Source organism: Vigna angularis, chromosome 2 (assembly GCF_016808095.1).
Source record: "Vigna angularis cultivar LongXiaoDou No.4 chromosome 2, ASM1680809v1, whole genome shotgun sequence".
Taxonomy (NCBI): domain Eukaryota; kingdom Viridiplantae; phylum Streptophyta; class Magnoliopsida; order Fabales; family Fabaceae; genus Vigna; species Vigna angularis.
Genome location: NC_068971.1, coordinates 37249008 through 37264638, shown reverse-complemented (window position 1 = coordinate 37264638; position 15631 = coordinate 37249008). Strand labels below are relative to the sequence as shown.

The 15631-nt window shown below is 33.7% G+C and overlaps 1 protein-coding gene across 1 annotated transcript; it reads right to left on the bottom strand.

Moving 5' to 3' along the window:
• Window positions 1-7784: 7784 nt before the first annotated feature.
• On the bottom strand, window positions 7785-11170 carry LOC108326863 (BTB/POZ domain and ankyrin repeat-containing protein COCH). Its single transcript, XM_017560453.2, has 2 exons — window positions 10367-11170; window positions 7785-9294 (listed from the first exon to the last, which is right to left on the bottom strand). The coding sequence occupies exons 1-2, from the start codon at window positions 10811-10813 to the stop codon at window positions 8314-8316; spliced, it is 1428 nt and encodes a 475-aa protein (XP_017415942.1). The 5' UTR covers window positions 10814-11170; the 3' UTR covers window positions 7785-8313.
• Between the last annotated feature and the right edge of the window lie 4461 nt (window positions 11171-15631).

Genomic DNA, 15631 nt, shown 5'->3' with positions numbered 1-15631 from the left:
TGGCAAAACCATTAAGACTATTAGATCTGATAATGGACCTGAACTTGACTATGTTGCCTTGTATAACTCTCATGGTATTGATCAAAAGGGATATATTGAAACTCTTCAACAAAATTTTGTTGGGGAACACAAACATCATGAATAAAACCCATGGTTTGCTTTTCGAATCTAATGTTTCTAATGCTTATTGGTCTTATGTTGTCTCTAATGCTATTTGTTTGATAAGATTGCCTTCCTCTCTTCTTAATTCTGAGACTCCCTATGACCTGATGTATGACACTCATCCTACTTATCTAAACTTGAAAGCCTTTGGTTGCTTGAGTTTTGCTTCCACTCTGCAAAATAACAGAAACAAACTTTCTTCTAGGATTAGAAAGGGTGTTTTCCTTGGTTATAATAATGGTATGAAAGGTTACATTAGGGAAATTTTTATAAGCAGGAATGTTATTTTTTATGAAAAAAATTTCTCTTACAAAAACCAACAAAATAATGAGGTAACCTACAATAATAGAGAAAATGAAAATGTTTTTCCTAACAACTTTCTATGTGATTACATCTCTGATGAAATACAAAGCCTTGTTGAGAATAGAAACAATGGCCAAAGACCTACTAAAAATGTAGATATCGACAGCCTCAACAACACAAATCCTACTGAGAATAAAGAAGATCACAGTTAACCTAAATGACTACATACATCAAGTTATTCAATCCTCATCCAAATCTTTATGTACAAAAAATATTTTCAAAACTCCATATCCTATTTATAATGTTTTATCCTATAACTCTTTGTCTGAGAAACCCTAAGATACACCATAGTCATATTTTTCGGTAGTGAACCTTAGTCCTATAAGGAAGCTAAGACAAACCAAGAGTGGGCAAAAGTCATGCAGTAAGAAATTAAAGCTTTATAGGAAAATGGAACCTGGTATTTAACACAACTTCCTCTTGGGAAAACTTTAATTAGCTCTAGATGGATGTACAAGATCAAACATAAAGCAGATGGACCTATAAAAAGGTACAAGGCACGCTTAATGGCCAAAGGTTATATACAACAAGAAGGAACAAAGTTTCTAAATACCTTTTCTCCAGCCGCCAAGCTCACTACTGTCAAGTTAGTGCTTTCTCTTGGTGCCTCAAAAAATGGGTTATTACACCAACTTGATGTGGATAATGTTTTCCTACTTGGAGATCTAAATGAAGAAGTGTATATGGAGCCACCACCAGGTTTGAACATCCGTCAAAATGATGAGGTTTGCAAATTAACTAAGTCTTTATATAGTCTAAAATAGGCTAGTAGGCAATGGTTTGATAAACTATCATCCTTTTTTATTTTTGTTAATTACACTCAATCTAAGTCTGACCATTCTCTTTTCATTAAGAAAACATCTATAGATTTCACAACCCTTCTTATATATGTAGATGACATTATTTTGGCAGGAAACTCCATCACAGAAATTGACCATTTAAGGCTCTTTTGCACCATAGTTTTTGGATCAAGAACTTAGGAGAACTCAAATATTTTCTAGACTTTGAAGTGACCAGGTTTAATAAGGGAATGCATCTATGTGGAAATATGCATTAGACATTCTTGAAGAAATAGGAATGCTAGGAAGTAAACCATGCTCTACTTCCTTTCTAAGTGACACAAATTCTCTATATAAAACAAAAAATTACTTGACTAATCTCAATTCCTACCATAGATTAATAGAGAAGTTGTTTTATCTTACCAATACTATACTTGACCTATATTTTTCTTCCAATTTACTAAGTCAATTTATGCAATCTCCTACTGACTATCAGTATCGGGCTTTACAGAATGTTCTTAGGTACATCAAGTCCAGCCCTTCAGAGGGTCTTTTCTTTGCGGTTGATTCCCATATTCAGATAAAGGCCTTTAGTGCTTTGGATTGTTCCACTTGTCCTAACATTAGAAGATCCACTCCATGTTTTTGCATTTTTTTAGGATCATCTCTCATATCGTGGAAGTCTAAGAAACAGAGTATTATTTCCAAGTCTTCCATTTAAATAGAATATCGTGTCTTAGCTACTACCATGTGAAATATAGTGGCTTCACTACCTCCTCTAGGATCTTCAATATATATCGTGTCCTTTATTGCGACAAGTGAGCTAGACATATCGCTCATAACCAGAGTTTCCATGAGAGGATGAAGCACATCGACCTGGACTGTCACATTGTGCGCGAGAAAATCCAAGCCAATATCCTATATCTTCTTTCTATTTGCTCGGATGAATAAATAGCAAACATCTTTACCAACTTCCTTTTCTGCGTTCGTTTTTTTATCTATCTTTTTCAAGCTTGGATTGGTGAACATACACCATCAACTTAAGAAGAGAAGAGACCGTTGAAACCATTAGTTCTGTTAGGATTATGGCTTAGAATCAGTAATGAGTTAGGAGTTTTCAAATTTTTCAGTTTTTCCCTTCCCCCTACGTTTACGAAAACTCTATTTAAATTAGGAATTTTCTTTTCTGCATGTACATGAAACTACACAAAGCTATAATAAAAGAAGTTTGTTTTCCTTATCTGATTCTGCCCCCTTTGCCTTGCACGTTTTCTTCAACCTTGACCGTCATGGAAGCTCTCTTTGTTGCAGTCCCAAGATCCATATGCCATCTCTGATACTACCCAAATCCTATTACATGCATGGGGGTACTTTAAAGAAAAAATAAAAGAGAAAACCTTATCAAACACTACAAATCCAATTTGATGCTATTTTTTTTTTATGCTAATTAGCTTTTAGGCCAAAAAAATATTATAGGAAGGAGAAGAAATTTAAAAGTTGTTTGAATGAGGAGGAGGAATAAGGAAAGGAGGCTGAATAGTAGATATTAGAAAGATAACAATTTAAAATTCCCTCTATTTTATTTTAATTTAGCTTAATTTGAACTTCCAGCTAAAAGCCTAATTCATTTTTATAATTTAACTCCTATAATTTATACCTTTAGATTGGATTTCAATATACATTTAATATATATATATATATATATATATATTAATAATATATTTATGTGTGATACTTAATAATTAAATATATTATAGATCCTAGATCTTTTTGCAAATTGTTCGAATATATGTGAGATTTTTTTTTCTAACTAAAAATAATAAAAAATATAAAAATTCCGACACTTTATAGTATATTTCTTAATTATTTAGTTCTTTCAAACATCTTCATATCTCTTGGAATTCTCAGTTTTACAATGCTGATTTTGTTTTATAAAGATATTCCATTATTTTCAATATTTATTAATCTTTGTTTTTGTTTTCAGGTTATTTCAAAGTACCGGCTCAAGACAATTGATTCTATCTCAATTTCATCTGAAACCAAATAGTGGAATACTTTAATTAGCACTTGAAACCTATTCCACTGCCAACTACTGCTTTAAAATATGTATCTGATTAGTATGAACAATGTGTGTAAGGTATCTCATTAGTGGAGAAACTTCAGAAACTGAAAAAATATCAATCTGGTTGGAGAAGAATGGTTAAACAGCTTGCTAGGAAAATGAGGAAAAAGACTTTTATTAATGTTTTTGAAAAATAACTTTTAATTACAATATTTTTTTTACTGCAACTGTGAAACTTAAGGGGGATTGGAGTGATGAAAAGTTTTGCAAAAGAAATATATGATTCAGAATATTGTTTTATGCATTTCTGAGATAAGTGTTTATCAGAGCACTGTAGAAACTGAATCTTCCAATATATATACTACAGAGTTACATGTAGCTCAAACATTATAACTATTCCTAACCTGATTACATCCTTTATATGGACATAGATATACTTGTTTTTCATCATATAAAATTTTTCGTTGACTTAATTATGAAGGAAAAACAAAAGGTTTATCTATATCCATTTTCTTAATACAAGAAAAGTTAGTTTTTTTTTTTTCTTTTTACTTTTCGAATCAAAGTTTACAGATATGTTAAAAAAGTATAGCAAGATCGAATTATATAAAAACATAGTAACCTCTTTATGTCAAATATTGTTAGTGACTAAGAAATACATCATATTTTGATGTCTGGCAGACAAACCTATTAAATAAATAATTTTGAAGATTTGTTGTTGGAGGAAAAGAAAAGTAGTGGACACCACTGATTTAAGGCGAGCTAACACGAAAATGATAATATAGATTAGCGATGATAATTATGAAGCAAGGACATATGATGCATTTACAGATCAGCATTGATGAAACCCAATTAAAATTGTTAATATTTTTTCGTGGAGAATTATTGAAAGAGATATGTGGAAGTAGGAAAACCACATCTTTTGCTTTGCAGGGAATAAAAGGGCACCCCGGAGAAGAAGGGAGAATAACCTAGAAAATTTGGGTATATAAGAAGATATATATTGATTATATGCTTTCGAATTGTGTTACAACTTTCGGTAACCATCCACGACAACATGTTACTTAACCTACAAATATATATGTGCAGTCATAGCCATATGTATATTTTAGGTCATTATTGTTATTGTCTTCTTCACTACAGCAAAATCTCTGATAACTGAAAAATGAGAGATTGTTGTTGTTGATTGAAATTTCTTAATAATCACATATTTATATTGTTAAATACTTTTGAATAATGGTGGAGAATTTCAAATAAAAGGAAAGAAAAGGAGAGAATTTAACAGCAACGTACAATTGTAAGTATTCTGATTGTTGTAGATTCTCTCCCATATTGAAAAGCAAACATAAATAGTAAAAGAAAGCTACAGTAAGTAAGCCATGGTAGTAATAATGGGTTACCAGACAAATGAACTTCAAAATACTAATTATATTATTTAATCTTTCATAATTTGTAATAAGTATATCCCGAATCATCAAATAAAAATGTACTTTTGTAATGTGCATAGGAAATAATCATAACTTCATTGAATTTTGTAAATAAGACGAAGTCTCTCTCATGGAATAAGGGTCAAATTTCCAATCAAGTATATATATTGTGTGCAAGAAGAAATTGATGGAAAATAATGCACAATATATAATAAATTAATAAATAAATAAATAAAAAGAGTGTGAAAAAGACAGGCATTTTGGAAGGAGGAAGCATAGTAGAATCCCTTTCTACCATTGATAAATTCCATCATGTTCATCAGCAAAGGTTAGTTCTCCAAATTATCCTGACCTCAAGGGAACTAGACAAAGGAGTTAATTTCTTTACCTTTTGGATATCAGCCAGCAAAATATTTGGGCTTCTGCACCTGAATCACCACTAGCAAAAACTCAGACACAGCACAGTATAATAACGAGTTGTCACTTCCTTACTTTTCATATCTAAACTCAGTAAAAAGTTATATTATAAATCTATATATATGCTATTTCACATTCTACATTTTTTTTATCTCTCCTATTTATGTTTTATTTCTTTATCATATATGTACATCCTTAATATTATTTTTACGTATGTATGACACATTAAAAATATTATTCGATATATTTATATTTAATACGCAAGATCAAGAGAAAAGGACGTTCTGCAATAAAACTGATTCTTCTCCCTGTTACCAAACCATGGACAAGCCCTTGTGCATATCTATCATGTGCAATCACGAAAGAGTGTTAGACAATAATAGTGTTTCATAAAATATACAAATCACTACAGTATAAACAATGGGGTAACAAAATACTTAGGCATGACGTCTTATATTTCACAGGAATCTCAATCTATTTTCTTTCTCCTTTGAAATTCCATAATTAATATTGATTTCTCGTTAAAGAAAATATTTTTTCATTTTTGTGGGCACTTGTTTCAATTATAAGTAGAATAGAAACAATTGTAGGAAAAGCTCTTACCAATTATCTTTCCTTTGAAGAACATGAGGATTCAGTGAGTTTATTTTTCTTTTAAATCAGAAAAATAAAAATCCAGTGAATGGATTTGAGAAAGAACAAGAAAAAGTCCAATTTTCGGCACAATTAATGGATTTCTTTATAGTTTCATATTTTTCTCAACACTTATTTTATTATGTGGGTATTTTAAATGTCGGAACATATTAGCCTTAAATAGATTTTCATACTTTAATTTAAGATATGTGTGTTTGTATCTGGCTCTAAGCAGAAGATACATTGAATACCCAACAAGCTGCATATTTTAGAATTATTCCCACCAACTTATTTTAACTGCTAAGCCTTTTTACCTCTCAGGTCACCTCTATTAAATATAACAATTTTGTACAAAATAAATGTTAGTCATGCAATCCTTTAAATAATATGATACACCTACTGATTATTTACATTGATTTTTAGAAAATTTAGAGAATTGAAAACATAGGACTTAGTTGGAACATTTTTGGTGAGGCCTTACATTATATACTTGTTTTATTTTTTTGGTAAGTTTTTTATTTTCGAAAATAAGATTCTTGAACTCATTTTGAATTTTTTTATTGAATATATAGGCTAAACAGTAATGTGATACTCATATTATTATTTAACTAAGTGAGGGTTTGGAAGAACTCCTTTATAATTCATTTTAACATATTTTATCAAATAAATACATAAACATTTAGATTCGCTGACAGAAATATTTTATATTATATCTCACGGAATTGTATAAAATGTTTCAATAATGTGTTCCCACCATAACTAATGAAAGAATATATATCCTATAAGCAAATATATCAACCGTGTTTCTTCTTTAATTGTTAAAACAACTTACAATAATAACATTTATATAATAATACTCATTCAATAAACTTTGAGTTGTTTAACCAAACAATCTCTAAGTCAAAAATAAACCGAACATTTTATTTAAAAAAAAAAATCACTTGTTTTCAACAACTTCCAACACGAACTTCTAATATCAATTTCTGAAATTTAATGATTTCAATACCTTCCGCTGTTGACCTAAATATACCCATTTGCCAGAAAACATTACAAATATTTAAAATAATATATAACAAATCATAATTAAGAAATTTGACAAAATTTGGATAAATGAATTATATAAATTTGTTAAATGTAACCGTTAGGGTGATAAATTAATCATTAGGAAAAAAATGTGTAGACAGAAGGTTTGGACCTGATGTGAATGCATCTTACATATACATACACAATACATAATCTTGTAGATAATTATATATAGTTTTAAATGTATTGATACGAGAGATGGTGGTAGAACATGAATAAGGTTGATTTGGGAGAATGCATGCAGTAGTAAAGACCCTGGATAAACAGCATACGTTGAAGCAGAAAATGATATAGAATACTACTAATCTGCAAGAATCTTCCATATCCGATGAATTTAGACAGAAGATATAGAAATAATTAAAGAAATGATTAGTAATATAATAGGGTTTTAGGTGTAAGTTATATATTTTTGTTTTGTCTAAAGAGAGCTAAAAAAGGTAAGGGGGGACAAGAAGAGGATTACATGGAAGGTGATAGTGCCAATTTTTTAACTTGACATGTGTGGTCACACTCATTGTTGCATTCATGCAAGACAAGAGATCAATTTGTCCAGAGCCACATGATTTTGATTAGAATAATTAAGCCCAAAACACTAGCCAAAGGATGGTTCCAAAGGGGAAGAAAATGGTAGAAGGAAAAGAACATAATATATTAGGTGGGAACAGAAGGGAAGAGACAGCCCTATATAGTATATGATCACTTAAACTGAGTAGAAAAAATAAGAATGGGAATTGAGAAAAGAAAAAATGAAAAAGAAATAAAGAAAGGCCGAACAGCACAGGAAGAAGAAGCAAAAGATAATGTGAAGAAATAATTGAGGGGTGGGTTATGAGAAAGTGCGGGTGGGACAAGATAATCTGAAATTGTAAAGCGATCACAATAAATAGGCCGTGATATTAGCTACGGATCAGTAAATACAAATTAAGGAGTTGACAGGTGAAGGAGGATTTGAAAAGATTGACCTGCGTCTCCTCCATGCACCCTTTCGTTTCACAGAAAAATAAAAACAAAAAATAAATTGAACCCCCATTAGATTCTCCCTGTCTCTTATCCCAATCTCCCATGAAACCGCACTTCAAATGGTGACCATTTGAAAGGCCTAAACTCCAAAAGCTAAAAAGAAAAAGAAAAAAAAAAAAAAAAAACCCAACAAAATAGCAGAGAGCCAACACAGATAAATCAGAAGGGCAGTGAATACCAGTCTATTTCAACTCACAAAAGAAGAAGACTCTTTCGTGCTCCATCCCTTCAATAGGGTCCCTCCATATTCATCAACAATTCTCCCCCTCTCATCATCCTCTTTAAATTCTCCATTCTCCATCGTCCGTGTCAATTCAAACAGCTTCCAATCATCTATCAGTGCTTCCAAACTCTCACCCTCAAGATACTAGAAGTCATGAGAGTGGTGATGGTGGTACATGTTTGTGTTCATGGCTTCCCTCTCCTCCTCACCACCGTCCAACCGTGAACTCATCGAAGCTGTCGCACCAAGGTTCAGGTACACCAACCTTGAATCCAGGTTCAGATTTCCAATGTTGTTGTTGTTATTGCCGCTGCTACTACTGCTGTTATGGTCCTCGTTCATGGGGGGAGGGTAAATGGGTGCTGCGGAATTGGAAGGCCCGTTGTTGTTGTTGGCATTGCCTTCTTCTCTTGACATGACAAGAGCTGCCGATTGAACAAGCTCCAAACACAGTCTCAGTTTATTGGGTTCTATGTGGGTCAATCCTGGGACGGCACCCTTAAAGAGGAAATCCGAGGTTAGGGTTCTGAGGATGTCCAAAGGCGTGACCCCATCAACTGTTCTCACGTTTGGGTCCGCGTGGTGGTCCAGCAGCACGGCCACCATGTCAGGTGACACCATCTCCGCCGCAATGTGGAGCGGTGTTTTCCCGGCGGGACCGGAGGGGTAGTTGACATCTGCTGCACCCAGTTCCAGCAATGCCTTCACCACCTCTCTGCTGCAGTTCTCAACAGCATAGGGTAAGGCCAGTGCTTCGTCGAGGTTGAGACCCTCCCCCATTACCATGAGCTTTACGAGTTCGACGTCGGAGGAGTCCAGGGCACGCCTCATTCGGCGGATTTTCTGGTCCTCGAGATCGAGGGCGGCGTGGTGGTGGTGGGGGTGATGGTGGTGGTGTGGCACCAAGGAGCGGCGCGCCATGGAGGATTTGATACGTAGCTCTTCGATCTTGGCCACAATGTCTATGGGAAGGTGCTTGGCGAGAACCTCCGGAGGAAGACCTGATTTCGCTACTAAGTGAGAACAAGTGGCCCATAGTTGCTGCATGTCTTGCTTTCTGGAAGCCAACAGCACTTTCATTACATCCTCTATGGAAGCCTTCTCCACCATGCTCGCAAGTTGTTTCTGACAAGGAAAACAGCAAAATGCGTGAGCGAGAGGAAGAAACAAGAAAGAAGCAAGAAATGGAAAAGCGAAGAAGAGAGTTTACATTGGAAAAAAGAAACATGTTCGATAAGGCAGCACTTCCATGTAAGGCAATACCAGTAATAAATAGAGTAGTAGAAGTGATTTGGTGGAAAGTAAATAAATGTAAAACGCGAGAGAACAAACGAGATGGGATGGTTGGAAACTGGGAAGCGCAGGAGAATTTAAAGGACCCTTTTGTTTTTCTTTTCCGGTGGTTTGTTCTCTTTTCGAGTCCAAACCCAAATGAGGAAAGTAGATGTTTGGGAAAAGTTTCGTGCGCCTACTGTGTGCAAGACAAGACTGCATATCATCATCTAAATTTAGAAATTCCTGAGTGTGGGTGATAGAACGCCAATTCGAGAAACTCTATAATTTTCGCACTCCATGAAATCAGCTACGTCGAACTCCAACAACACTAACATCATAAAGGTCGAAATCAATCCAACTGACTTAAACCCTCAAATCAGTAAGAAAAGTTCATGAGGTGGATATATAAAGTTGGAAGTAGTATCATTGGGTGTGTTTGTTGAGAGAGAAGCCAAGAGAAAGTAGTGCGAAAGTGAAGAAGAAGGAAATTTTGTGAAGGTTGGAGTAAATGAGAGTGAGAGAGAGAGAGAAGAAAATCAGCTATTCAGTCGCTGACAAGGGAAAGGAAAGCAGTGTAGCGGTGACACGGGATCATAGAATAGAACGAACTGGTGGTATAACTCCTGATGGGATAGATAGATTGAAGCACGAATTCAGAACCCGAAATTCTCATTCATATATCATATCATATCATCAGAGACCCTGAAAAGAAAAATATAAAAAGGAGAGAGACATGGAAACACCCCTTCCCGGTTCCCAAAACGATTGCAGACCCGCAGCAGTAACTGTCCTAATTCCCAAGACCCCATGAAACATAAGACTGGCCACACAAAGGGTGAAAAAGGAGGAAAAAAAAAAACAGTGGAAGTGAGGGAGAAGGCCACCATACTGATATTGGTAACACCAAGGAAAAAGAGAAAACCTGGGTAAGCAATGCAAGCTGTTCGACGCCGAAGTATCTGGAGGCGGCGAGGGTGTCAAGGGCGAGATCGACTGCGGAAGTGCAATGCGTGTGCCAGCAGCCTCGTTCGCCGCAATTGGGGCGGGCCTCGTGCTTGGGAGGGACGATGGAGACTTGGCCACTGTAGAGGAACTGGAGCATGAGAAGGAAGACCTCGTAGCCGACGGAGTTGACTGGGATGACGCCGGAGCGCGAGTTGAGTCGCGGGCCGGCGGGGTCGAGGGCGGAGGGAGGGTCCGGGCCGCAGAAGAATTTGCGGAAGAAGAGGCTACGGGCGGCGAGTATGCAGCGGTGGGCGTGGACGAGGCGACCCTCGACGCTGAAAGTGACGTCGCTGAAGGCCTGGCCGTTGATGAGGAGGTTGAGGTAATCGAGGGAGAGAGATCTTAGAGAGTCTTCAAGGGACATGGTGGTGAAGACTGTTACTGTTGTTGTGAATAAAGTACTGTGTTGTCTCTTCAACGCTCTAGGGTTGGTGGCTGTAAGTTATTGCCAGCAAAAGAATGAAAGAGAGAGAGAAGAGAGAGAGAAGGGAAAAGTGAGAGAGATGGAATAGTGAGGGAAGGAAGAAAGGGGTTGAAGTTGAAGTTGGGTTGATCCGTTTGTTTTTGTTTTTGTTTTTGTTTGATGTTGATGATGGTGATGATGATGATGATGGTACTGTGGTTGTGTCTTATGGGATTCGCTGGGTGAATGGTGAATGGAGGGGCATGGTGTATTTTGATGGATAGATAGATATTTTGAAGAGAGAGAGAGAGAGAGAAAGAGAAACAGAGATTGGAATTTGGGTGGCTATTCTGGGCGGCTGAGGGGTTAAAAAAGGCCTCAAATATTAATTAAAAATGTATTTTTTCCTGTTCATCCTTTTTGTATACTGAGAGAGAGAAGTAGTGTAGAGTAGAAGCATGTAGTGGTGTGAGAGGGGTGGAAGTAGAAGCATTGAAAATGATGTTTGGATTAAATAAACACAGTTTAGACTTTGCTTATTATATGTGATTAATATTATAACCAACTTAAGTCTCTCTAAATAGACTAATACATACTATAATACAACTCCTTGGGCCCTATTCTGTTGACTGTTGCACTTGTACCTCCTGTCCACGTTTTTGGATATATATACACACACTCTCTCTTTCTTTTTTTTTTAATTCTTTTTCTTTTATATTTTTTATTTGTATTTGGAGAGAGATCGAATAAATGCAAAATAAGATGAATGATACGATGAGAAAGACAAATAAAACACAAACTATAAATAATTTTTTCATTTTTTAGTTACTTATTCCATAATTTCGATAAACGCGAGCTACCAGCAACTGCTTCTTACAATGACAAGATTTACTACTTCCTTTTATTTTTATTTAATATTCTTCAAAATTTATGTTAGAAATAATAATGTAAGTGGCTCTCCCATTGCCAATTTAGGTCGCTGTTTGAATCAATTATTTCAATTAGGAAACAAATCGTAAATCTTCCAACACATGTTTTTCTCGTCGGATAATGTTTCTTTCCAAACATTTTCATCACACATCATAACGTGAGAAAATATTTGACATGTTTTATACAATTAAAAATAATGTTATTGTTTTTCTGTTTTATTCGCAGCCTGTGGTTCGTAATCATAAAAATATTCTTCCCACATATCATTGTAAAGCGGTGGCAATATTCAAAAGAAAAAAAATATATGGAGTCAAGTCCTATAATTTTTATTTTTTGCCACGACCTAACTAAATTTTATAATATCTTCTTTTCTTATCATCATTAGCTCCAATATATAATTGTCATTCCTTACCTCTTTATATTATTGATGAGAAACTATAAATAAATAAATAAATAGTGCTGCAAAATTTTGGAAGAATATGTTATTTTAGTATGGTATCTACTTATATGTATATTAAAACTGTCTAGAACTAAAGTTTTTATAAGTTACGGTTCGTAAATATTGTATAAATGAATTAGTGTGTTTCAAATATTCTATTATAAATTTAAATATTTGTTCTGATATAAAAAAAAAAAAGAAGAGAGAAAAGCAGTCACCCAGAATCACACTCACACAAACAGAAAAGTAAATGTAAATCCAATGCAGTACTTGAAACAATTAAAGAAGGTAGATTTGAAACTGACTTCGTATACATGTCTATATATATAATTAACCTTTCTCTTTTTGAAGTCAACAGGTGTTTGATTTTTTCCAATTCATTCATCTTAGTTTTTCTGTTCTCATTTAAAATTCTGCAGAGAATTTAGACTCAAAAGGTGATTTCGGCATACGTGAGATTTTAATGTGTCTAAATATTGACAGATTTCTAATGTTTTAAATATTTGAAAGATTTGTTTGAAATATTATTCTAATAAATTATATCGTACGTAAAAAATTTAAAGTATTCACACTGAAATTTATTGAATGAAATTAATTGCTAAAAAATATTTTTTAATTAACATAGTGGGTGTGTATCACTCCTCCTTTAATATATTATAACATTTTTTAATAACAAAACACTGAAGGAGTTACCAACATCAAATATTCTAAGATAGAATCATTAAGATCAATTATTTACACATTTGTATTCACTTCTAGTGTTAGAATATCCCATCACTATTTTGTTCCTAAAAAGTATTTAGGTAATTTTTAGGGGGGAAAGTGCACATAAATTATCTTTAAACTCAACTTTTAAACAAAGCATGATTTTTAGCAATAATGAGATAATAATCTTTTATAGTGACAATATATAACAATTATATTGCATGATCCATTTAAAAACTAGACTTTTAGCCTTTTTACTATCATTCTTAAACAGTAGTTCTTATATTTGTTTAATTATTAAATCACAAAACCTAGGGTGAAATTTGTTTAAACCCTTTCCAATTTTCTTCGGTCTTTAGGTGAAGCTCTTTTAAGTTTATGTGATTGGCCCTACCTATGAGAAAGACGAGTCTTAAAAATGGAAGTGGCTTGTAAAGCTCCCTTAATCCTTGTTTGTGTAGAGGAGTCAACACTTAGTTCAGGTATAGTTAGGTGAGTTATATTACAAAGAAAACTTATAGTTATATTTTAATAAAATAGTTAAATATATATTTGTATTCATATAGTTTGAAAAATAAATCTAAAATTTTAATAAAAATGTTTTTAAAAAACTTTTAATACACTATTAATCTTTTTAATGATTAAAATTTGTAAAAAAAATAACCGTGAGTCTTTTGTTTTATTTCATGAATTCCTCTTTTAAATAAGTTTTATTTAAAAAATTAAAAATTTTGTGAGAACCTAGAAAATAGGATAACAGAGTTGATAAATGTTTTAAAATAATAAGATTAATATTATAAAGTTAAAATAATTTAATAATATAAATAGAATTTCTTAAATTCGTCTTGTTATCTAAAACACTCGTCTTCCCTCTAAAAACTTTTTTTCTTGAGTTTTCTACTTCTTTCTAATTTTTTTAACTCTTGAGTCATCTCTTTGACAATCAAAAGGTACCTAAATGATCACAGCAACAAGGTCAACATAAATGAGTTTTTAGTTTAGATCAAGTAAATTTAAGCCCTTTTTTGCTTTTCACTTTTTATTTAAAGTTCATGCATGGGGTTTTCCATCGCATGTGTGTTGTAATCTTTCCTTTTAGTTCCTTGTTGATCATAGGTCCTGAGAACTCTCTCTGATATCTTTTTGGTGATTTATAGGTGTTTCTAGAGTTTCTTGTGCGGAAAGCAAATACTGTGCGTTTTAGAGCTCCATAGTTTTAGTATAAGGTAATATAAGCTAGTTTAATTAAAGTTTGCTTAATAGACAGGTCATAGTATATGATTGTATGAGGAAGATGTGACTTGAATCGTATCATTAAACTGAAATAGTAATCTTAATGTGTTAAATTGCTTGACAATGCTATGTATTGATGAGAAAATCTATGCAAGTTATTGCATGACTATTATGTTGAGATTTAAAGTTGTTTTTGGTAAGTTAAAATGATGGTTTGAATGTATTTTGGAGTCAATGAAGTATTATAGACTATTGAGTGATATTAATTGAAAGAAAGGAGTAGGTTTTCGGTCTAGAAGTTTTAGAAGTGATTTACTAAAATATTGGTCTAAAGAGAATAATTGTGGTTTAAGGCAATTTATTGGGTCCTTACTAACTTGTTTATAATGTGAATCAGCTGATATGTAGTTTAGAATAGAATGATAGTCATAATAGCGTAATTGTAATGTTGTTTCTAAGGTATTTTGGAAGTTTTATAGGTGAAAATCTAAACGAAGAAAGTCTAAAATAAAATTGAACGTTTATGAGTGTTTTTAGATCATTTAAACCTTGTTTGAACATTCAGAATGGTAGAAAATCTTATATAAGATGATTTGATAGTTGTTAGGGTGAATTTGGCTTGGTGTGGGCTAGTTTTAGAGGTTTTACCTAGTGAGATTCTAAATTAGAAGTTTTGGGCTAAATGTGATGGGTTGTCATCTATTTTTAAGTTAATTAGGACTTGTTCAAGCTATTAGTTGCAGAATTTTAGTGTTGGAAGGTGTAGAATAGAGTTTGGATGATTTAAAGTAGGTAAGTTGGCTTAAGATGACAAATTTTAGTTAGGAATTTGATTTCTAATGTTTCATAATGCACAAAAAGTCTTAAGGCTTGTTAAATGTGTGTGAAGTGTCCAAGGATAGGTAAGAAGTGTATAAAGTTATCACTACAAAAATACATGGAATTACCGACAAAATTTGACCGATGAAATTATTTTCATCGGTAAATGATGCATTACCGACGGATTTTATCGACGCATGTAAAAAATGTAATTACCGACGGATATTTGTCCTTCGGTAATTATCGACAGACAAAATTTGTCCGTAAAGTCTTCAATAATTACCGACGGACAAAATTCGTCGGTAATTCCGTCGATAATACATATTTTAGTTACCGTCGGTCAAAAGCCGTTGGTAAAGCCTTCGGTAATTATCGACGAACAAGTTCCGTCGATAAAAAAAGCGGCTAAATTCCCGCCCATTTTTCTCTCTCTGCGCGAAGAAGACTATATTTTTCTATCTCACAAAACACTTTCGTCATTTTTTCTTTCCTCTCATCTCAAGACCATTTCTTACCTTCTCTGCAACCATTTTTCTCTCTCGTGCAACCATCTTCCCACACTACCACCACTGTCGTTGGAGAGTGCCACCGCTGTTGTTAGAAAGTGCAACCGCTGTCGTGGGAGAACGCCACCGCTGTCGTGGGAGAACCAC